Source organism: Oryzias latipes, chromosome 24 (genome assembly GCF_053564925.1).
Source record: "Oryzias latipes strain Hd-rR chromosome 24, Olatipes_Hd-rR_3.1".
Lineage (NCBI taxonomy): Eukaryota > Metazoa > Chordata > Actinopteri > Beloniformes > Adrianichthyidae > Oryzias > Oryzias latipes.
In genome coordinates, this window is record NC_136260.1 from 6,141,613 (window position 1) to 6,165,984 (window position 24,372).

Consider the following 24,372-nt stretch of genomic DNA (forward strand, 5'->3'; position numbering starts at 1 on the left):
AAAAATAAAAAAAAAATAAAAAAGGCCCCCCCTCCCCGTACCTACACACAGACCCCTACTCCTTTCACACATCCCACCCCCTAACTGATGGGGAAAGACAATGAGAAATATTGTTGTTTTTTTTCTCATGAACTATTTGCAAACCTGACCCAGTGGATGACACCTTCATCTATCTACAGTGTGGCAAAAAAGTATTGCACCAATTGTGCAAGTTGTTCCACTTAGAAAGTTGAGAGAGGCCTGTAATTTTCATCATATGTACACCTAAACTATGACAAAATGAGAAGAAGAAAATACAGTTAAGCCCGATGCCCTTCCTGACACAATCTTGGATTTTATCGGGGCTGGGAAACGGCACAGGGAGACCCAGACAAGGGCCCCCTTTTGAGCCCCTCAAGAGTCCCTCAAGGACCCTCACTGAATGAAACTCATCTCAGCTCGCGCTGTGGTGAACAAACCCTGATTTCCTGTATGCCAATCCTGCAGGGGTCGCCACAACAAATCAGTTTTCACTGATTTGCACAGATAGTTTGGCATAGAGAGGGAGGCAGAGAGCCAGATACACAACCCTGTAGCCAGAGTCAAATAGGCAGCAGCACAAAGGGTCTTTCTTATGGACCCACACTGGACTTTGCTCATTGCACACCCTGGGAGGTGAACCCAGGTTTGCGTGACAGTCCTACACCCAATCAAGTGAACTGTCCAGCCACCGTGTAAAAAGTTATCATGAATCCTGAATTCTACTTTGTGTGCTAAATGCAAAAATATGTAACGAATGCTGCAAAGTGAGCTAAATGCGAACAGCTGTGCTGAATGCTACATGGTGTGCTAAATTTCAGCATGTGTGATGTGATAAATGCTAATATGTGGGCTAAAAACGGGCTAAATTCAAATGTGCTGAATTCTAACATGTGAATGAAATTTTATACAGCTTTTTCAGTTTTTTTCTTTATTTGACTAGCATTCTGTTTTCATTCGTAATTTTATGCTTTGATGTTGAGGTGTTCTTTATTGACACAGAGGCTAAAGCTTAACAATAACCTTTGTAGCAAACACAGTTCCTGATTGAATAATAATAAAAAAGAACATGGTGGAAAATGAAGAGACTCATTTAAGGTCACAGTGGTAATAAAGAGGCAGTGACACATTTTGGCTGCCAAAGAATATCTGAAAATTTATGTAAAAAAATGGCAAACTTGTCTGTTAGTACCAAACATTTTTAAAAAGTGTATGGTTGCTGTAAGGTGATTAGCTTCTTAGAGGCTGTCTTTTTACAATTTCATTTGGCAGAACCAAATTTCTTCTGGCCACGAGGGTTTTCTTGCATCCTTTTATGGTAGATGATAAGAAAATCCACAAAATCTTGCTTAAAAGATGGGTTTTTTCGTCACTCTCAGTCAACATTTGGAAAACTTATATTGAAAACTGTAAACTTTTGAGTAGACCTGTTCAGCACGGCAACCAAAAGGTCACAACAAACTACTTTACCCACAGAAGGGTTGAAAGTTGGAAGCACTTAGATGACATCAACACCATTTGATTTCAGGCTAAACTAGAGATTACAGCCCCCAAAGAGACTTCTCCCTCAAAATAAATTAAGATCTGCATTCATGTCACTGCATTTTTTTTCATTGAAGGCCATCACTACTAAAAATAGACCAACATTCTTTACCCCTTCAGTGCTTTTTGCTCAGAGGATCTCTCCACCTCTGGAATCACAGTCCATTCTGCTTCCTGTTTGGACTCCACTGCGTTGCTCCAGACAACTGCCTGCAAAGATGGGAGAGATTCATGCTAACAGGTTCAAAGGAAAACAGGAAACAGAAAGGAGATCCAATAACAGAGGATTAGTGACATGCTGAGCCTTCACAACACCAACAGCCAATTACAAGTCTGTTTCTTACCAGGGAGGTGTGTTTAAAGGGCCACACACAGGTTAAGGGAGATTTCTTTGAGATAGTTAAAGTAGTCTATGTTAAACGTATACAGTACATACTATGTGAGGATGTGTCCTTTGTTTTGGTTTGTTTTGTGTGTCCGTTGTGTTTCTTGGTTCTTGTTCTTTCTCAGGCTTTTTTTCCCCCTGATTGAGTCTCATCTGGTTTCATTTAATAATCAAAAAAAATTATCCTTATTTTAGTTAATCATCCCCAGTGGATTTAAATGACTGGTTGTCAGGTCATCTGCTTCGTCACACTTTTCAATTCTTCCTCCTTTAGTTTTTATTTTTATTTAAAGTATTAGTTCTATAATTTGAGTCCTGACATTTTTTATCACATGTAACAAACAAGCTGTTGACAGAATCTGATATAAGATATTGAAAACTGTCAATTCAAGGCTCTTATTGAAAAATATGGTAATAGTATGAATTTGGTCCAGTAAGCTAAATGAAGACGTTTTTATACAATTGACTTTTGATTAACTTTTTGCCCTACATATTAAAAATATGGAGTCTTTCAGATAACATCCCTGAGACCAGCCTAATGTTCTATATTAACCACAGTTTGCATTGAAGTTGAAATTGCTGAAGGGTTCATCTCTTTGCAGATGACACTCCTTTTATTGTGTAAGAAATTCCAGAACATTTATCCCCCAGGGAAGCTGTCTTTGACCACAACTATGTTTAATTAGCTAAAACTATATTAGAAAAACAAAGAAAAACAAATACCATTTGTTAATTATACATTTTGTTTTTGTGCATTTGTTTTACCAAAATAAGGAATCAAACAGATGAACAACTAAATTTAAATCAGTTTAGAATGAGGCACAAACCGAAAGTGTTTTGTTCCATTATAAACCTTCCACCAGCAGCAGTGATAAATCTGTTTAGTGCCACATTAGTAGAGAAAAGCTACAGAAAAACAATTTAATCCTCAGGCATTTCAAAATAAAAGTGTGGAATTAAGTTTTAAAAACAGTCAAGGGAGAAGGAGAAAGAATGCAAGATTCAAATACTGTTGTCATGGTTTAAGTTTGTTTTGTCTTGGTTTTTGTTTTAGTTCTTGTTCTGTTGTTGTTCTGTTTCCTGTTTTATTTTGAAAGGTTTCCTGTTGTGTCATGTTTTTGAGTTTTACTTCCTTGGTCCCCATCTGCCCTGATCATGTTCACCTGTGTCTTGTCTGCCCTGTCTGTATATAAGTCTTGTCTCTGCCTTCCTCTTGTGCTGGTCCATTAACGTCTCTTAACGTCTTCATGCCTCGTCGTCCCGTCATGCCATGTTCCATGTTTCATGCCACGCCACAGTGAGTTTTGTTTTGTTTTGTGATCCTGCTCTGCAGCGCTTTTTGTTTGTTTATTAAACCCTCTAGTCCCAAAACCGTTTTGCCTCCCGTCTCTGCGTCTGGGTCCTACCTGCTCTCGAGCCCCCCTCACATGACAACTGTGACTGTAACACTGCTGACATTTTACGCTGTTTGATGTGTGTGTTTGGACTAATTATTGAATTCTAAAAGTTGAAAATAGAAAAATGCAACAATTGGAAAGCCTTAAGTTAAAACAGAAGTTAATGCAACAGGGATTTTGGGGTAAATGACTGAAACTTTTGTCTCAGGAAGCCAAATTCTTAGAGGTAAAACATCATGATTGAGAGACTGAGAATACCTGTATCTGAGTGTACCTCTCCCCACTGCTCTCTCCAGAATCCAGAAGACGAACCACCAGCCTCTGTTCTTTGGCGCGCAGTGAAGGTTTTTGGCGTTTACAATGAATCAGGGGCTCTTCACCCTCTACTGAGGTGTCTACATGATGCTGCTCAAAAGTTGCATCAAAAAGGGGTGAGTGGTCTTCCTGTTGATCCAGTCTGAGACTCTTGCCTGGCTGACTGTCTGTCTTAAAGTCTGTCAGGCTCAGCGGGGTGTTTCCTTCAAGATGCTGTCTCCTGCTGAGATAAGATGCCATGATCAGGGGGACCCCGAGGCCCTCAGTTATGCAGTCTTCTCATCCAGATTAACAGACTACAAGGATTATAGAGACCTTTTCTAAATAAAGTCTGTCCAATTCACGGAGAGTTCAAAGCAATGTTATTGTTTTGAAATTTTACTTCACATTTGGCAGATAAACCACTGACACCAACTTTTACCAAAGATACAGTGGGAACTGAACACAATTAATCAAGACCGTAATGAAAATAGTTTGGGCAAGAATCATTACATAATGATAAATTCTCAAAAATAAACACAAACCATCATTGTCTGACTAAATGTCTCTGAGAGATGCCAAAGGGAGAAATTTGTGCAGCAAAGAACCATAAACAACTGGTAAAGTCACATTTAGGAAATATAATATTAATAGATTATAAACTGCGGAGGAAAATTTGAATATGATAATTCATAGCAACCCAAAAATATGTGAAACTATTTTTTACTTGAACCTGAAAATAAATTATAAAACATTTTCACATATTGATACATTATGATGAAAATGTCTCTGTAAATTCTAAGACCTCCAAAGTAGCATAAAAAAGATGCAAATTCAATTTAGTTGTATTAACTTTACCAGAAGATGGCAATCCTAATACTGTAGGAATTTTATTTCCACAACACACTTTTTAAATATGTCATGAAATTTGCCAGTTTTTGACTTTGCTGTCATCCAAAATTCCTATTGTTGCTACAACCTTTAGGGATAAACACATTTTACACTTAAAATGTGCCCTTCCTGCCCTCAGTGTTGCTGTGTCATTCAGATTTGTACTTTTTCAGTGAAAGATTTGACTAAAAATACATAGTTGGGAAAGTATTTATTCAGCCACCAACTGTGCAAGTTCTCAACCTTAAGATAAGAAAAGGCCTGTAATCTTCCTCATAGGTATACCTCAACTATGAGAGACAAAAAGAGGAAAACAAATCCGGAAAATCAAATTATCTGATTTAAAAAAAAAAAGAAGTAAATTATGCTGTAAAATAAGACTTTGGTCAACTACAAACAACCAAGATTTCTGGCTCCACAGACTTGTAACTTCTTATACGAGGATCCTCTGTCCTCAACTCATTACCTGTATTAATGGCATCTGTTTGAACTGGTTATCTATATAAAACTGACATGTCCACAACCTCAAACAGTCACACTCCAAACTCCGCTATGACCTAGACCAAAGAGCTGTCTAAGGACACCAGAAACCAAATTGTTGACCTGCACCAGGCTGGGAAGACTGAATCTGCAATAGATGAGCAGCTTGATGTGAAGAAATCCACTCTGGCAGCAATTATTAGGAAATGAAAGACATACAAGACCGCTGATAATCTCCCGCCATCTGGGGCTCCCCACAAGATCTCACCCTGTGGGGTCAAAATGATCACAAGAACGGTAAACAAAAATCCCAGAACCACACGGGGGACCTAGTGAATGACCTGCACAGAGCTGGGACCAAAGTAACAAAGGCGACCATCAGTAACACACTACACCACCAGGGACTCAAATCCTGCAGGGCCAGACGTGTCCCCTTGCTAAGGCCAGTACGTGTGCAGGCCTGTCTAAAATTTGCCAGAGAGCATTTGGATGATCCAGAAGAGTATTGGGAGAATGTCCAATGGTCAGATGAAACCAAAATAGAACTTTTTGGTAAGAACTCTGCTTGTCATGATTGCAGGAGAAAGAATGCTGAGTTGCATCCAAAAAAAACCATACCTACTGTAAAGCATGGGGGTGGAAACATAATGCTTTGGGGCTGTTTGTCAGCAAAGAGACCAAGACATCTGATCCATTTAAAGAAAAGAATGGATGTGGCCATGTATCGTCAGATTTTGAGTGAAAACCTTCTTCGCATCAGCAAGGGCATTGAAGATTAAACGTGGTGGGTCTTTCAGCATGGCAACAATCCCAAACACACTGCCCGGATACTGAAGGAGTGGTGTCGTAAGAAGTATTTCAAGGTCCTGGAGTGGCCTAGCCAGTCTCCAGATCTCAACCCCAAAGAAAATCTTTGGAGGGAGTTGGAAGTCTGTGTTGCCCGGCGACAGTCGCAAAGCATCACTGCTCTCATGGAGATCTGCATGGAGGAATGGGCCAGAATACCAGCAACAGTTTGTGAAGACTTACAGAAGACGTTTGACTGTTGAACAAAGGGTATGTAAATAAGTACTGAGTTTAACTTTTGTTATTGACCAAATACTTATTTTCCACCATAATTTACGGATAAATTCTTGAAAAATCAGACAAAGGGTTTTTCTGTATTTTCTTTGTCATTTTTTATCTAATAATTGAGGTTTACCTATGATGACAATTACAGGCCTCCTTCATCTTCTTAAGTGAGACAACTTGCACAATTGGTGACTGACTAAATACTTTTTTGTCCCACTACAGCTAATGCACATACTCCTCTATTTTCATAAACTTCAGCTGTATTCATCAATTCTTGATCACTTAAACCAAATTAGAATTAACATTACTGTTTTTATACATGCATCTGCCGTACTTTACCCTTTGCCCCGGATAACCGCTCCACTGGTTTGACCAGTCAGCTGATCGCTCACAGGAACTGAAGTTTTCCACGGTGCCAGGTTTTCAAAAATCTCTTTTAGCGCTTCGACCCGTTTCTGCTCAGGTGTGTCTTTGTCAGTGATAGTCTGTAAAGAAGAAACACCTTTGAGAGTCTTTAGATTTCTCTTCACAAAGGAGCTGGTAAGCATAAACCAAAACAAGCAGACAGTTGGAATTAGTCAATGAAAGTTCATTCAACACTTCACTACAGAAATCATTTTGAAACATGAGTAAGCTTTTCCCTGGTGTTTAGTTTTTATTCAAACTCGTTTATGAGTCTTGATTATTGTCTGTCCGCGTACCTCCCACTGTTTTCTCACAGAGTTAGACAGTTGGAGCAAATCCTGCACCTCAGCCCCAGAGGTGAAGGCCCTAAAGCCTTCCACTGCTCCCAAGAACTCTTCAATGACAAAAGGCTGCAGACTTCCTAAAGCTCTCTGCAGAGAAGGACACACAGTTGGATAAGCGTGCAAAAACACAAAAGCCAGCTGCACAAAGCCACACACCACAGACCCTGATGAAACTCGACCGTATAATATGAAAACAGTCTTAAGTTCTGGATATTGCAACTAAAGCACTGTGAGCATTTAAGAGGACAGCTCAACACTTAAGTTGAGCTTTCCCCATCTAAAGCTTCTGTAGCGTACCTGTGTCTTCTTGGGAGGAACATCTGAAATTTGTCTGCCTGCAAACATCAGCAGTGCTTGCTGGATGCATCCGTGCAGACGAAGCCCGGATTTCTGCAGCCGACTCTTTGCCATCGCCTGGGCTTTTGACCGGACTTCGCTATAGATCATCAGAGGTGGCTGTGAAACTAAAGGATTCTGTGGCGTTTTTGCCAACATTCCTTTTCTGGATTGGACCTTGATCTTCTGAGTTTCTGTGGGTGTTTCTTCTGTGAAGGACTTCTCTGGACACCGAGCAGTGGTGTCCATTCCAGCAGGCAAGATCTCCTGAACCAAACCCATATGGATTCTGGGAAGCAGCTTCCCATCATCTGCGAGATTACACTCAAAGCCATGCAAATTTACTGTCCTTGGAAGGGATGTCTGGTACAGAGTTAGCGGCACAACCTCCTCAACATGTCTGGTTTTCGCCACAACGTACAATCCAGTCTCTGGGTGAACTGTTTCCTGATGAAATTCTCCAAAGTCATGCTGGAACCCAAGCTCCTGAAACATTCCAAGAATTTCCTGGTTCCATAAAAGAAGACAAAATTACTGATCAAGTTTACTAGAGCGCAAAGCTGAAGGTTGAGCTTGCCAAAAGGAAACTGTGGTAAGATGGTGCATTTCTAATGGTGGAATCATTGATATGGAGATCAAGCACGTCCTGTATAAGAACTGGACCATAAAAACTGACCTACTTGCAACACCAATGAAATTAATTCCAATTGGTCACCTTTTATTTTGGGTGATACAGATGCCACTATGTTGGTCTGAGTCAGTCTGAGTCAATGTTTCTACCACTCTCTCTAATCAGGAATGAGCTTATTGGAAGTTCACAACTCAAGTGATCAAACATTTTAAATGTTGGATGTTGGGGCCAGGAGCCACCACATTTACTGATGTCAGAAGTCAGACCTCTGTCTCCCCTCTGGTCACCAGCGGGAACTGACTCCAGTCCAGAGTACTGAATGCACTACATCTCCCAGTAACCTCAGCACACAGTTCCTGGATGCCTCAAACCTGACTCGTTTCCAATCACTCACAGTACACTTAAGCACTATACTGAGCCTCACTCAGTGCGAAGTATTGCTTGTGCCACTCTTCATTTCTGAGCATTATATCTGCATCTGATCTTCTGATTTCCTGACCCTGTTTTATCTTTGACTCAGTTTGTCTGCTGCCTGCCCCGAATCTCGTCTGACTACTCCTGTTTCTTCTCTGATTCTCCCATACTCATTATTGATCCCTGCCTGCCTGACCCTGATTTAGCTTTGTGGACTTTTAACTTAGCTAAGAAACCTGCTGCAATTGGAACCAGCCGTCTGCCCATTTTGTGACAATTGAGGCATCTGATTGGTCAAGTCAGTTTATAACTTAAATAACTTGCACTGCAGAAATAGAAAACTATGTCAGAGCAAGAATGATTATTCTAACAAATAGAATGACTGTAATAGCTGTTTATTTCTCTATAAAAAATCTTTGGGAGCTTCTTGGAGCCAGCAGGTACTTCCTGTTTGGAACCTGAGGGGGGAGGGGCCACTACAGTTAATGGGATCAAGAAAAACATAGGTTAAAAATGTTGGCAGCTCCGTTCACCCCAATGGTTGCCAAGGCAACATTGTGCAACAAATAAAGTGTCTGTGTACTAGCATAACTAAAATCTAGCCTGAAGAGTGGATCGGTTTTGTTAAATTTCCATGTGTATTTGGTGGGTTTAAAATGTTTTCACACAGGTGAACTTAATTTATTACACCAAAGCTGGTCTCTTGCTGAGGGTTTAGGTCTTGATAAATCAGGCAAACTCAGATGGTGATAATGAATCAGTTTACAGTACCTGGCAGTGGGTCTCTGATGCTGAAACCCTGCTTTGCAGGAATGATATGCTAAAGTGCAACATGGAGTGTTTTTGCAGGCCTTCAACATGTTCCTGCAAACATTGACTCTCAGTTTTCACCTCCTGAGCCAGCTGCCACCCCTGGGAGACCATTGCCTGTGAAAGAGCAGAAATGTTAGTGTTTATTTCAAATGTAGGGATCCATTTTACCACCAATGAGATGGTGAGGACGCTGGAGCTTTCGTGATCATTCCACAAAGAAAGACACAGATTAGTGAGATAAATCTCAGATAATCCATGGTAGTGTCTTCACACCAAGACCTCAAACCAGGTGAGCATTAAAGGTGTTTCATAACCATACTTTCGGGACCATATATTGCAGGTCTTCATGTACCCACAGTTCAAAGAGGAGCACAGAAATTTGATCCAAATTTGTCCCAAAAAATGTCCTGACTTATGTTACCCTATTCGCTAGACATCTGATCCTACTTAATTGTAAAAGCAAATTTCCCCAAACACATCTTCATTTGGTAAGAAACATAATGCAATACTTAAATTTAGAAAAGATCAAATTTTCATTGAGACAGCAAGAAAACCTTTTTTAATGAAACATGGCAACCATTTATTGATTATTTCAACAGTATATAGCAAGTCAACCTCTATTTAAACACGTAATAGTAAAATAGCAGGGTTTTTTCTTTTTTTCTTTTCTCTTTATCTTCTTATTTTTGTTGTTGCCCTTTTTTGTTGTTGTTGTTTAGATATTGCACTGTCTGTATTGTTTGCTGAAAAAAAGAATAAAAAAAAAAAAAGAAAATTTGTCCAAAAATGAACGCACAGTCTAGTGCCAAAATCTTTTATGATCCTTACTTTTTTCCTCATAACAAATGTTGGCATGCTTTATTCAAACTATTTTGGGCCTGACATTGTTTCAACTCTTTTTAACTGGTAGGAGGTTGGAGTCAACAAACCCCTAAATTTACTTTGTTGTGCTCATTTGACGTTTTTAGAATGTTTCTAGATTGGGTGAAGTAAAGTGCAGTCAAGGTCAAGGCCCCTCCCACTGTAGGCATCATTTTCACTTTGCTGAATCTAGTGTGTGGGGGAGGAAATAAAAAATGATTGGTCCACTTCACCCAATGGTTCTCCTGCAAATTTTGCTCTTGATAATTCAAAGGACTTTACAGGAAATTATGATTCCATGATGCTGGTTGGGCTACTTGGGTTAGAGGAAGTCCAGTCAGGGGATAAACATGTGCTAAGGTGCAGGTTCCATGTTCCCAGACACGGTCAAATCTAAGGGAACAGAGAAGAAGAACCATCAACCTTTGGTTTTTCGATGACTTTTGTCACACAGTATGACTGTGACTTTATGTGAATATGGCTTAGGCCCAGTTTATCCTTCATTGCTATTTGTAATTGCTGGGGTCGCATTGGAAGGGAATTACCACAATTTCTGCAAAATGCAACACAAGATGATGAGATTATCCAGGGTTGGAATTTTACGCCTGTAGTACAATCGCGTGCATATCGTGCCATTTAACCTTTACTTATTTTGAGCAATCAGAAGACGCAGTGGCAGCGCAAACTTGATCCAGAAAATTGCTGTTTCCACATCCCAGGATTTTGTAGACGGGGCCGCTATTGCTGCCTTCTGAATACAACAAGGGTTAGACATTATTTTATTCTGACTCAGTTCCAAAACAAAAGCACTTCAGTTTCACTGCATATTTCTCATGCAACTATAACTTCAGTTATATTTGATTTTTACATGGAGCAGGAGGCAAGTGATTTCCAATTTGATTCATTTTCAAAAGTACAGTTATTGGAAGCATTTAAAATACAAAATAAAACGTGATGTACTATCTACCTTGTCTTGTCTGCATTATTAATTAACCACAGGCTTGAAAACATCTTCAGAAAAACTTTGCATATTAAAATCAAGCCTTATAAAAAAAACTGAATCTAAAAGATCCCTATATGTCACAATAAAAAAATACTTAATCACTGAAATGCTGCGGACAATTGCATCATCAGGCTTGAAAAGTTTAAACGCCATCCAGAAAGAAGTTTGTTGCAGTTATTACAGACGGTCACAAGCAAAACTGGAAACTTTACTATGAACTATATCGAATGATTGGAGTGGAGATGCAACACGACTGATGCAATGGTCGATAATGTATAACCGGGCATTCCACAAAGGGGAGTCGCAAATCATATCCTGTGCTGGTGGAGGGGTTTTCATCAAAGTAAAGGTTTTACTTGAGCATGTTTGGTGCCATCATGTGTAAGAGTGCTGCAGAATGGGTCCTCAAACACAAGCACTATTTCTCCTCCTCACTGACCTGCGCACACAATGTGACTTAGGTTCCAGGGCAACACACAGGCACCCCCCTTTATACCCAGTCAAGCTTAGTTGGTGAGGAAATGGACACATATTGTTGATTTACAAACTGCAAAGACTTTTTGTCCAATGTTTGTATAATGCAACATTTCGGTAGAAAGCAAGCAGCTTGTTGTTGTAAACTCTAGAAATAGACTTTGTAATTATCGTTTCACTCTTTTGGTAGACCATGGAGCAGTTAAACCAGTAAAACAAGCCAGAACGCATGGGAATTGCCCAATGTGAGTCTACTTTTACAGTTATACCTAGGTGCCTTTGGGTTAGTAAGGAGAGAAAAATAAAGCATCAACTGAAGTCAAAAGACAAGCACAAACTTCATATGTGCTGACTTTGGCTGTTGACTCAGACCCATGGGCTCCTCGGTTCCTTTTCTCTTTCAGCTGGGTGTAGCAGTCCAGGGCCCCTGAGCTCCAGTGGTCTAACTTTGCCAGACCTGCTTCTAGCCTGGACGCAGCTCGCTGCATCTCTGCACAGGTCCTCTCTGCTTCTACAATCATCTTTCAAGGAATCAAAGAATCCAAATGACAAGAAATTCACATTTTTTTATCTCAATCTAATTCACCATATTTTCCGCACCAGAGGCACACTTAAAAGTCTTAATAAAAATTAAAAATAAACTATAAAAAAAACTGAAAGCGCCTTTTAGTCTGAAGTGCAATATAGTGCCGAAATTATGGTAGAGTGCAGGTCAGTGATGTTTCTGCGTCCCAACTTGTACCTGTACAATTTGCTGTGGCTTTTCTGCATCTCTTGCCTCAGAGTCTAGAGAGTCCATAAAAGATGAACCGTCCATCGCAGATAACTTTTTCTTCAGTGACTACAGGAGACAAAAGAAAACAATAAAGCTACTCACACCAAACATATTTCCTCCAATTCAGCAACTATGCAAACCTGCAGTGTCTGTATTTTAGCCTTCAGTGGGACAGAAGCCACTTCCACTGGTTTTCTCAGAAGCAAACTGGCCTCCTGGATAATTGAACTCACCACTTGATGACTCACGAGACAGGTCCCTGATGGAACCTCCTATGAAAGAACAACCATCGCCAAGGTTATTGCATTTCTAAATATTAATATCCGCTGCTGCATGCGATCAAATGCATGTCTTCTTACAAACACTGTCTTCCTTATGTGCTCAGCCCATGACTTGTTGACTTTGCTGAGCTGCTCAGTCAGAGCGAAGCTCGTTGCCATTTCGCTCACTTCAATCAGAAAACTCCCGGCCTCGTTCAACTGAGCATGGCGTGAAGTCCACTCATTTACACCCTACAAAAGAGCGAAGGGTCAAAGTTTTAACCCTTTAACACCAGAGATCTTGCTGGTGACAACTAGATAACATTTGCTCTTTAAACTGCTGAAACTTTGTAACCGTTTATGTGATCAACGTAAATCGGCTGATTCTGACATAAAGAAAAGTGAATTGAATTCATATTGAATTGGCACCAACGTGCAACACATCACGAACATAAATTGCTGGACAAAGGTGCTTCTTTCTGCTTCAGAATCCACTGGAATTACCTTAATTGCATGAACGGTTAAAGAGTTACAGTAGTTGAAAGAATGTCAGCTCTGGAGCTTAAGCTCCGTTGTAAAATACCCACTCCAATGAAAATTGTTTTCGTTTGTTTTTGACATTTTCATGATGACACATACATACGTATAAGGAAACTTAAAATTGAATTTCCGAGTATTTCTTTCAAATCGTTATGAATCAGGGTCAGACGAAAAAAGGTTGTAAAAAATTGTATTTGTGAGGTAGAAAATACACAAGCTCCCTGCTCTACTTCATTCTAAAACATCCACTGTCGGACAAATCCACGTAGGTCTTTGTTTTCCTCGTCTGAGCTGGAATCTGGATCAAAACTGTACGGGTGGATAGCTCCAATATTGCTCGCCATTTTTGTTTTACCTGCAATATTAGGTTGGGGTTATGAGGGACTGTAAGCTAGCAAGAGAGTATGCCAAAAGTCCAAAAAACGACACAGGTTTGTTGATTTAGGCTAAAATCTACATAATTATAATTAAAAGACCACTGGGAACGATTTGAAAGTAGGTGAAAAGATGATTGGAGTTGCTTTTAAGGGTCAACTGCAACCATCTGATGAGCTAACAGCTGGATGATACTCCACCTCCTCAACAGGACTTTGAGCTTGCAGATGAAGAAAGGTCAGGTGTTTGTTGTAAGTCTTCCAGGCACCCGCCACTCTTTCCATCGTCCCTTTAACGGTGGTCACAGCCTGAATGACCGATTCCGCTTCCCGTTCAGACTCCTTCACCTGACGGGTTACACACTGGAGCTCTTCACCTACCAAGAGAAAATGGCAGAAAAAGGGTTCAAATGGACCCAAAGATGTTGTTCTGTCTGTGATGTGTGTGATATAAACCTAGAGAAGGTTTTCCTCTGTAAGCTTTCGCCTTCTCCTTCAGAGTCTTTACAGCGTCCATCAAAATCAAGTGGAGACCTTGTCGCGCAACTGTTTCCTAACCAATTACGCAAACAGAAAAACATTTTGTGAGCTGGTGAACAGTTTGCTTATCGGTTCCTAAAAAAAACCCCAACTCACATGCCAGTCTAGCAACAGAACATGAACGGACTTCTCAGATCCATATGGACCTTTCCAGGCCTGAACTTTAGCACCAATGTGATTCAGGAGGTCCAGGACGGTGTGCAGGGATTCCCGGAATTCCACCTTGATTCCATCATATTTAGCTGTAACTCTGACGTTGGTTAATCTAATGTCACATTGAAGTGCATTAGGGTTTCATGCAGGTTTGAACTTTTTTAAATAAAAAGTTATCATTTCACCCACCGATTTTTTAGCTCATCAAGCTTTTCAGGAGGAACGACTAGATTTCCAGAAGAATCTGTGTTCTTGAAGGATTCCAAAATCTTGTTGTAATGACTGATTTCCTCAGTCAAAGTCTGGAAAAAATGATTGTCTGTTATGCATATTGAAGGACAACATCGTCAGCATATGGGATTATTTTGATGTGACTGATCTGTCCTCAAGTCACCTTCAGTTTGTCTTGTCGCACTCTTGCTTCTCTTGCAGCTTCTGCGTGATTTGTTGATGCTTCCCCATCTTTCTGCAGCTCCGCCTCTCCTCGCTGTAGCCACACAACAACTGAGTCTAGAGGATGGGGAAGACTCTGATCCAGGTCTGCTTTGTACTTCCCCAACTAAAAAGTACCACAAGTTAACAGCAAGTTAAGCAAAAACTCAGGACAGTAAAGAAGTGATGAATTCTTTCACCTCTTCCTCCAAATGATCCCACGCTGTCTTCAGCGTGAGCTGCTCCTGTCTCAGCTCAACATTGCGTTTTGTTGCAGCAAAAAGACTCATCACGGTTCTTCTTTGCTCAGCAGAATTAGCAAACCTCTTAAACACCTGAAGAAATAAGAACAGAACAGATTTTTTACTTATTTATTCCACCTTTGATTTGACCAAAAGGGTTGAGCTGCTGCTTGCGTTACCTGATACTTCTCTGCATAACTGGATCCCACTGCAGCTGTCCAGGATTCTGACAGTTCCTGAGTGGCCTGCTGCAGCCAGCAGATCACTTCCTGCACGCGCTGGTTCAAAGGTACCTGACAGTACACAAGCAAAGGCAGTCACATGTTCAAATCCAAACTGGGTTAAAGCTAAATCTGCAGTGACTGGAAGGATGTACATTTCATGGAGGAATAGCTTGTACCTGACGTAATGAGGAGACTGCGACTGCTGGAGTGATGTGAGCAGGTGAGCTGTCAGTTGAGAAAGAGGAGGGAAGCTGAGGGAAGAGCTGCGCCACCAACAGGTCAGAGTGTAAAGAAAATCAGAGTGAGATGTAAGAAAAGGTAAAAGTAAATGTAAATAAGTTAGGCAGATGTTCCACAACCCAATTCTCCCAAATTTCATGGGAGTAAACCTGCCTTCACATAGAGCTTTCTTTTTGTTTCATAGACACACTGACACTGGTGAGCAGTTTTTGCACTGCAACCGTTCACACCCACAGTTAGCTGTGCCTTTTAGCAAACTGTTCTTACTTACTGTTCAAATATCTGCTTGACTTTCTTACCTGCAGATGGTCATCAGGCCCTGGCATGTCACTGGAGTACTGGAGGAACTGTGCCACGTAAGTCATGATGGATTTCTCATCAGGATCTTTCACATCAACATCTAAAGAAAACCAAATGTATCCCTTTCAGATTTCTCCCAACTGATGAAACCTAAAACATGCTTTTGTTCCATTAACCTTGTGGCTCTAGCAGGCGAGGGATATGTAGCTCCTTCTCAGCCAGGTGAAAAGCTTCTTCCAGGTTCTCCAGGTTGCTCCTGGTCTTCACTAGTGTAAGATCAAGCAGTTGTGGTCTGAGAGAGCACAGGATAGCTAGGAAGGCCTCTCCGCTCCTCCAGCTTGCCTTGAAGTCCTTCACGCTGATGGAGCACTGAACTCTGAACAAATGGTCATTTCTTATGTCACAGTTACCTAGAAGTTGAAGCACCTAACGGATCTTAACAGAACAAAAACCCACTTCTGGCATTGGTCCCTGACCCACATCAGCAGGGCCTTCTTGGCAGAAATACGGAAGCGTCTATGAAGAGGAGAGGTCCGACCTGCAGGGACTGGACTGCCCGAGATCGGGCTGTCGGACCAAGAGTCCAGGCTAGCCAAGGAGTCGAGAGAAGAATGACGAGAGCTGAAGGAGAGAGCACTGGCCAGTTCATCGATCTGAAACAAACACAGGAGTCACAAGTTATCAAATAGAACAGAACATATGAAGAAAGTGGAGATTTGAGCGTGATACTCACATGACAGTGGAGAATAATGGTCCATATGAGGCCTAGTATGATGGATGGCCGCCCTTCAATGATGTCGGAGATGTTTATATTTACCAGCTTGATCTGCAGCCAAAAGAGTACGGTACCTCATAATGGTCTGTTATTTGAGCCTCAAACTTTGTAAGTCTGAATTCCCAAGTTTTAGACATTGGTCTACTCTGCAAATGTTGCGTTAAGAGTTTTTCTTTTTTTTTTTAAGAAAATTGATTACAAAAAGATTAGATGTCTGTTTGTGTCTTCATTTTTTGAATAATTTTTATCAAAACTCTTGTTATCCATTTGCTGTTACCAAAAACAAACTAATGGAAAGGACACAAAAACTATGTTGGCTTGGTGACTTACAGATTTCTTCTTCAGAAAGTTCAGGGCTGTCTCAATATTGGTTCTCTGCTGGAAAACCCCTCGACCTCTTTGTCTTGGCTGCCAACATTTTATAATTGTCAGCACACTTCACATGGATTTGCTGCACATTATCAGCTCACACAGAAAGAGACTCACCAGCGACTGACCGCTCATCACCTCCAGCAGGTCGAGCAGCTTGGAACCATCTCTGAGGTCCAAAAACAAGTCGGACATGCGCGAAGGTGGGCTTCTCTGAAGCAGAACACAGGAGGAAGGTAAGTGGCCATTGGTTGAATGCAGACAACTGTTGAAATCACTTGTTCCAGTCAGTAAGGGAGGTTGCACATATTCTAATACTAAATTCAAACTTGGACCACTAGAGGCTGGTCCCAGAAAGGACATTTTTTTTAACTAACTCTATAAAAAAAAGTTCACACCAAACATCAATCTATGGTAATTTTTTAGGTAAAGAGCTGTTTTGAAATATATAGCATACATGTTCGAGCACAAGGGTTTCCATCAATACACCTGGCATCAGGACATTCTAGGCAGGAGGTCAATGATTGACTTTGTAGTTGTTTCAGGCGACCTTATGCCCTGTGTCTTGGACACTCGGGTAAAGAGAAGGCCAGAGCTGTCCACCGATCACTAGCTGGTGGTGAATTGGATTCACTGGCGGGGAAGGAGGCCGGAAAGACTTGGAAGACCCAAACGCACTGTGATGGTCTGCTGGGAACATCTGGCTGAGCCCTGCGTTAGGGAAGTCTTTAACTCCCACATCCGGGAAAACTTCGAAGAGGTAGTACCAAGGGAGGTTGGGGAGTTTGAGTCCAAGTGGACCATGTTTTCCACTTCCATTGTCTCTGCTGCTGCTCGGAGCTGTGGTCGCAAGGTCTCTGGTGCCTGTCGCAGCGGTAATCCCCGAACCCGGTGGTGGACACCGGAAGTAAGGGATGCCGTCAAGCTGAAGAAAGAGTCCTACCAGGCCTGGCTGGCTTGTGGGACGCCAGAGGCAGCTGACAGGTATCGGCAGTCTAAGCGAGCTGCGGCCCGGACTGTTTCGGAGGCAAAAACTCTGTCCTGGGAGGAGTTCGGTGAGGCCATGGAGAAGGACTATCGGTTGGCCTCGAAGAAATTCTGGAGCCTCAGGAGGGGAGTTCTCTACAGGCACTGTTTTCAGTGCAGGTGGGGGGCTGTTGACTTTAACCGGGGACATTGTCAGGCGGTAGAAGGAATACTTTGAGGATCTCCTCAATCCCACTGACACGCCTTCTTTTGAAGAAGCAGAGAATGAGGACTCTGGGGTAAGGCTGCCTATTACCCAAGCTGAAGTCACTGAGGTAGTCAACGAGATCCTTAGTGGCAAGGCTCCGGGAGTGGATGAAGTCCTCCCTGAGTACCTCAAGTCTCTGGATGCTGTGGAAGTGTCTTGGTTGACATGTCTCTGCAGCATCGTGTGGCAGTCGGGAACTGTACCACTGGACTGGCAGACAGGGGTGGTGGTTCCCCTCTTTAAGAAAGGGGACCGGAGGGTGTGTTCCAACAATCGGGGAATTACACTCTTCAGCCTCCCTGGGAAAGTCTATGCCAGAGTACTGGGGAGGAGAATCCGTCCAATAGTTGAACCTCAGATTCAGGAACAACAGTGCGGTTTCCGTCCTGGTCGTGGAACAGTGGACCAGCTCTACACCCTCTTTAGGTTGCTGGATGGATTGTGGGAGTTCGCTCATCGAGTCCATGTGTGTTTTGTGGATTTGGAGAAGGCGTTCGACCGCGTCCCCCGTGATATTCTGTGGAGGGTGCTCTGGGAGTATGGGGTCCAGGGAGCCTTACTGAGGGCTGTCCGGTCTCTGTATGACTGGAGCAAGAGTTTGGTTTGCATAGCCAGTAAGTCAGACCTTTTCCCGGTGCACGTTGGACTCCGGCAGGGCTGCCCTTTATCACCGGTTCTGTTCATAGTTTTTATGGACAGAATTTCTAGGCGCAGCCAGGGGCCGGAGGGGGTCTGGTTTGGGGACCACAGGATTTTGTCTCTGCTCTTTGCAGATGATGTTGTCCTGCTTCATCAGGCCAGGACCTCCAGCGTGCATTGGGGCAGTTTGCGGCTAAGTGTGAAGTGGCTGGGAAGAGGGTCAGCACCACTAAATCTGAGGCCATGGTCCTCAACCTGAGAAAGGTAGTTTGCCATCTCTCGGTGGGTGGAGTGTCCCTTCCCCATGTGGAGGAGTTTAAATATCTGGGGGGGTTGCTCACAAGTAAGGGAAGCGGATCAGGAGCGGACAGGCGGATCGGAGCAGCGTCCGCAGTTATGTGGTCGTTGTATCGGGCCGTTGTGGGGAAGGGAGAGCTGAGCCAAAAAGCAAAGCTCTTGATTTACCGGTCGATCCTCATTCCAACACTCACCTATGGTCATGAGCTATGGGTCATGACCGAAAGAACGATGCCCCAAACACAAGCAGCTGAAATTAGCTTCCACCATAGGTCGGTTGGGCGCTACCTTAAAGATAGATTGAGAAGCTCGGTCACCCGCGGAGAGCTCGGAGTAGAACCGCTTCTCCTCCACATTGAAAGGAGCCAGTTGAGGTGACTCGGGCATCTAGTTTGGATGCCTCCTGGACGCCTCCCTGGAGAGGTGTTCCGGGCATGTCCAACTGGGCGGAGGCCCCGTGGAAGACCCAGGACACGTTGGAGAGACTATGTCTGTCGGCTGACCTGGTAACGCCTCGGGTCCCCCCAGAGGAGCTGGAGGAAGTGGCTGAGGCGAGGGAAGTCTGGGCATCTCTTCTTAGACTGCTGCCCCCGCGACCGGATAAGCAGAGGAAGATGGATGGATGGATGGATGTAGCATAAATTGTACATTATTAGTGGAATGTTTTTTTTGAGAGGCCACCTGGTGGATCTTTCACAATCACCCATTTGTGCCCCATTGCTGGGGTGGAGGAATGGGTTGTCACAAGGAATGCATTTAAAACAACTTTATGGTTCATTTTTGATGTTTTGTGTCCGGTGGCGCCAGTTGTAACGGGAAAACACCTTGACATGGAATCTATTGTGCCACACTACTCAGTCTAAATCACATGATTGTAAAAGTAGAGCACCAAGCTGACGAAGATCTATTAAGGAAAGAGCTGAAGGTGTAAACCCTAAAAGCTCGATTCTAGATTGTAAGAAGTGTCTTTGGAAAATGTCAGGAATTTTGCTGAATGGAAAAGCCTTGTAGTTGTGACTAACAAAATAGACTAAGCAAGGCACAAGCTCCCTGCTCCGTTCCTTTCCGATTATCTTGTAGAAAAATATATCCATGAATATCTTTGTTTTCCCCGTCTGAGGTGGAATTTGGATAAAAACTGTACGACTGGATAACAGCAATTTTGCTCACCATTTTTGTTGCCCTAGCAATTTAAAGCTAAGGGGATGAGGGGCTGTAAGATAGTGGAAGAATGTAGAAACTGAGAACTCTCATCAATGGGGAAGGAAAGGGGAGGCAGGGTTGCTCTGTGTTAACAGTTTCACCTACAACTCAGAGGTAAATTTCTAATGAACTCCCATTACTCTGTAGAAACTATGTCCTAGAAATTGACAGTTTTTTTTTACTTTTGCCAAAAAAAAACGGCATAATTATTATAATTAAAAGACGGAAGCCTTTTAAATGGATTGGAATTAATTGGAGTGGAGCTTTGAAGACTTATTGATTAAAATTTACTATCTTTGGCTGAACAATATCTTGGAGGATTTAGTAAAACAATGGCTGCTGAGGTGGTTAAATAAGCAAAAAAAATTAAAAGTAGTCAAGGATTGGAGAAAAACCTTCAACAGAAACTACAAAAATGTCAACAACACTCGTGTGTTTTTATAATACTATCTATGTGTCAAAAACATCAGCTGATTCAGAATGAACCAGCGTTATGAACAAGGGACACCAGGTTATAAAGAGGTGTGTGGGATCACATTTCACACTTTTCTAGTCCATGGAAGCTCTATTTATATTTCAGCTGCATGTTAACAGCTTGAGGTCTGTTAGAGCTGGACGGAGCAGCTCCACTATGATCCAGCATTAAGCTGATCCAGCTACAGGGCTCAACTGATGTTGGATTCAAAGTAAATGTATAGGATTAGCTTCAAAGACCATCAACTACTTGGGTAGGTTTCAGAAAATTGCAGAAAAATCCCTGTTCTCTGTCTACAAATCAAGCTGGGGAAAATTGGATTTGGAAGATTGATTGAGGAGTGGAAAGATGGATGGATGGATGGATACATGGATTGATAGTTTGATGGATGGGTAGCTGGGTGGATGGACATGTGGGTGAGTTGATGGATGGATGAATGGATGGATGGATGGATGGATGGATGAATAAGTGTGTGGATGGTTGGTTAGGTGGAGGGATAAATGGACACATGGGTGAACATAAAGGCAAGGAGCTTGCATTCTTCTTGGCGTTTGCTAAGACTCAAGTTCAAGATGACACGTAATGATTTTGATCCCCATCCTCCCAACATACCTTAGAAAGCTGAGCATTGATCCAGTTGGTAAACGTCCTTCTCTGAGTTTGTTCATGCTCCACTGATTGAAAAAAGGAAAAAATATTCAGTCATTTGTCAGGAACGTCATGAATAGGCTCAAACAGATTAGTACCAAGAGCTAAACGATCAATGAATGGACCAAAACATTAGCTCTCAGACCTCTGCAGCTTATTTAAATGGAAATCTAGTCAAAGTCTACAGTATAGTGAAAGCTGCAGATAAACCCTCAATGTTTGCTATTTAGGTACCTACCCACATCAGAAAAATGGGTAGTCCTGACCCTCCATGCCTTTTAGCAACAAGGATGTGTTCCCATGTATGTTGAGCCTTTAAACCCCCCCCCACGGAACCATTGGGAGCTCCTTTTGTGCAACAGAAGGGGAGACTGGCGTTTTCTTCAGGCTAAAGTAAGACTGAGTCTGAATCTGCAGGAAGGTGGGACGGTTTCCAAGACAAGACATGGATACTGAGGCTCATGCTTGGGCGTGAACCTTTGACCAGGCTGACTGTGACAGCAGAGAGGTTTTACCTCTGCAGCACCTGACAGTTCTGGATGATTCATGGTGGAGGAGCTGGCATTTGCTCTTTTGTCTAAGACCATCTCAGAAGAAAACTGTTTCTTCTTGTTCTCATTCATGAGTCATGGTTGTTTATTTAGGGGTCTGCCAAGGCAGGCATCTGAACCTGCCTCCACCCTGTTCACCAAGCATGTGAACCTCAAATAAGATTAGCAAGCAAAACTCTCCAGATGAGATGTAGCCTGTATAGGAACTTCTTAAACTTTAATGTAGTCCGTAAGCTTTGATGACATACACCTTATTTTTTCCAAACTGGACGGTTCTTTGGTGATTTAAGCTCTAATTTCAAGAATCCTGAAAGATCCCGAGTACAAACCAATCTCTGAAGGGATTGGACATCCAAACACACCTGATAAAAAAACAATCTGTCTGATATACTTGATGAACCTGGAGGCTTGTTTGGAATACGTAACGACCTTGATGACCTTTGGTCATTTTACATTTTACGTTGATTATTTCTATGATGTATTGTGATTTTAATGCATTTTTCTGTTTTGTGAAGCACCTTGAATTACTTTGTGTACGAATTGTGCTATACAAATAAACTTGCCTTGCCTTGGTTTAAAACTGTCACTAGAATCCTGGGATTTACTCAACTTCACTGCAAATTCAAACATCACTGTGAGGAAACGTGAGGTCACGTTGGATTCATCCACTTACCGGCATGCTGTGTTCAGCGTAACCTTTCAGCTCCTGCTCCTCCCTGTCGATCTGCACCACACCCATGTTTTCATCTGCTGATGATTCTCGTTTATTATTACAGCCAGTAACTAGATGTGTGTTTGCCAATGTTGTGACGGTGGTTCTTTGCAGTATAGAGTTATGAATGAAAGGGTCCGGGAAAAATAGTAGTAAATGTGAGTGCAGTCAATACACAAATACCTCCCCTGTTGAATGGAACTGTAAAGACAGTTTTATGTCACTTACATGGATGGAGTTGTATACTGGTCTACTCTGACTAACCTTGGTTTTGGTTGAAAGTTCACCTCTTAGTGCTTGTTTTTGTCCAGATAATGAAGCAAAAGCTTGTTTTGAAAAACAAAGTCTAAATACAGTGATCCCTCGCTATATCGCGTTTCATCTTTCACGACTTCGCTGCTTCACGGATTTTTTTTACAGTGCAGATATTTTTACAGTGCACTGATAAAGAGGATGAGGAAGGACTAACACTTGGTCGCTTAGCAACCATGGTGAGAATGGCCACTGAACTTCAGCGCACGGCACAAGCATGGGACCATTTGATGAGTCGTTCATTGCAGTTCTCAAATATAAATCTAAGGTGGCATACCCGTCTAAAAAAATCTTCTAGCTCAGAAAAAAGAGCGCCAACAACTACCCATAACAATGTTCTTCTCTCGGAGAAAGACTCCTGCGCCTTCAGTAGAAACAGACGCTACAGCGGAGCGGAGTCAGGACGAAGAGACACAGCTGGGACTGTGAAATACGCGTGTGACAATGTTTCCAACCATGTATTACTACATTAAAATTATTGTTTTAAAAAAATTTTGGGCTTTAAAACAGGTTTTGATTTTTGGTTTCATTCTATATTTCAGTATTGCATTGTAAAATAATTTAAAAAAATAAAGCTGACTACTTCACGGATTTCACTTTTCGCGTGTTATTTTTGGAACGCAACTCCCGCGAAAAACGAGGGATCACTGTAGTTCAATCCCTGCGGTATGACCTCTTTATGTCGTATCACCTCCTTCTCAGGTTCTCTTCTGCTGAAAAATGATCAAATTTACAAGACAGGTATAGCAAACTATAAAATCACTTTTCTTGCTGTTGTGATCGACTGGAATAAGGATGGTCAACATTTGCTGGTTACCATTCAGCACATCCTTTCAAGGGTCGACTAACACTGATTCGCACAGGTGGTTTGACCAATTTTTGCTATTGTTGTCTCTTAATCGTCCCTATGAGCGGGTTTGAGTTTGTGAATGTGTGCTCTTGCAACAGACTGGCAAAATGTTCAGGGTGTACACCACCATCCCCCAAGAGTAGGCTCCAGCAACCCAAAAACCCCAAAAGGGGCTCAGTGGATGGAAACTGAAAGTCCACTTTGTTTAGTCCTGATTCTGAGCACCAGCAGAAGGTTTCTCCATCTGCTTCTCAGAGTCTGAGAGGGTTTGTGTGGACCAGCGTTTTCTAGATCAATCATGTTATGAAAGGACTAGCAGAGCTGTTTAAACGTTAGTGTCGAAGATTTTCCTTGGTCACGTGTTTGCAGACTGACCTTGCAGGAGCATGTGGACGTTGTCGATGTCCAGAGGGATTCCTCCGCTGTCTCCACCTGAAGCCATCGAAGCTCTGATCGAGCTGCAGCAGATGGAGCTCAACAAGACAATGATATGGAGAATGTTCCTACAATTCACAGGCCTGCTGCTGACACTCGTCTCTGCAGATCCACACACACGCAATCAATGCAGGAAGCAGAGCAGAAATAGACCAGAAGGTCAGACGTGTTCAACATACCTGCAGACACTGCAGGGAGCTGGGTGATTGTCCTTTCAAGTTGGCACAAAAGGGCAGCAGCAGGTCCAGGCCGAAGTCAAAGAACTCCTCTGGAAAACTGTGACTTTAGGTGACTCTGGAATCAGGACATTTCTGGGATGGGGAATCATCAGGAGCTTGGAAAGTCTTTGAAGTTCTTTCTCCACCTGAGTGGAGACGGCAAAGCGGCACAATGTCACTTTCCCCCTGAACGGCAGTGCCAGGGTTTTATTTAT

At 42.3% G+C, this 24,372-nt stretch overlaps 2 protein-coding genes and 1 long non-coding RNA gene across 3 annotated transcripts in view; 1 reads left to right on the top strand and 2 right to left on the bottom strand.

Annotated features, from left to right (window-relative positions):
• syne2a (spectrin repeat containing, nuclear envelope 2a) overlaps window positions 1–3,897 on the bottom strand; it is an 81,554-nt gene extending 77,657 nt beyond the window's left edge. The window contains exons 1-2 of the mRNA XM_023952710.2: window positions 3,601–3,897; window positions 1,673–1,770 (exon numbers count right to left, since the gene is read on the bottom strand). Of these exons, the coding sequence (XP_023808478.2) occupies window positions 1,673–1,770; window positions 3,601–3,897 (395 nt within the window). The remainder of the gene's footprint in view (window positions 1–1,672; window positions 1,771–3,600) is intronic.
• Window positions 3,100–4,000, top strand: LOC144990127 (uncharacterized). The gene is made up of 3 exons (XR_013654084.1): window positions 3,100–3,242; window positions 3,639–3,773; window positions 3,836–4,000. It is a non-coding gene; the product is annotated as an uncharacterized LOC144990127 (long non-coding RNA).
• A 2,344-nt stretch (window positions 4,001–6,344) lies between these two features.
• Window positions 6,345–24,259, bottom strand: LOC105357253 (nesprin-2-like). Its single transcript, XM_078942788.1, has 25 exons — window positions 24,119–24,259; window positions 23,880–24,041; window positions 21,044–21,105; window positions 16,701–16,796; window positions 16,545–16,622; window positions 16,173–16,265; window positions 15,896–16,092; window positions 15,616–15,815; window positions 15,439–15,539; window positions 15,076–15,162; window positions 14,855–14,968; window positions 14,634–14,768; window positions 14,396–14,560; window positions 14,191–14,303; window positions 13,945–14,113; window positions 13,765–13,861; window positions 13,510–13,685; window positions 12,494–12,646; window positions 12,275–12,406; window positions 12,102–12,200; window positions 11,713–11,880; window positions 8,980–9,135; window positions 7,125–7,670; window positions 6,780–6,914; window positions 6,345–6,563 (listed from the first exon to the last, which is right to left on the bottom strand). Exons 2-25 carry the CDS (start codon window positions 23,944–23,946, stop codon window positions 6,414–6,416), a joined length of 3,489 nt encoding a protein of 1,162 aa, XP_078798914.1. The 5' UTR covers window positions 23,947–24,041; window positions 24,119–24,259; the 3' UTR covers window positions 6,345–6,413.
• Window positions 24,260–24,372: the final 113 nt, after the last annotated feature.

Bases quoted from the DNA above. Each gene is read 5' to 3' on its own strand.
- LOC105357253 (XM_078942788.1), bottom strand. From the start codon at position 23,946: ATGGCTTCAGGTGGAGACAGCGGAGGAATCCCTCTGGACATCGACAAC. The intron at 21,106-23,879 runs GTCAGTCTGCAA...TTTTTCAATCAG, and splicing joins CGTCCACATGCTCCTGCAAG to TGGAGCATGAACAAACTCAG. The intron at 12,201-12,274 runs GTTTGCATAGTT...TGTCTCCTGTAG, and splicing joins CTAAAATACAGACACTGCAG to TCACTGAAGAAAAAGTTATC.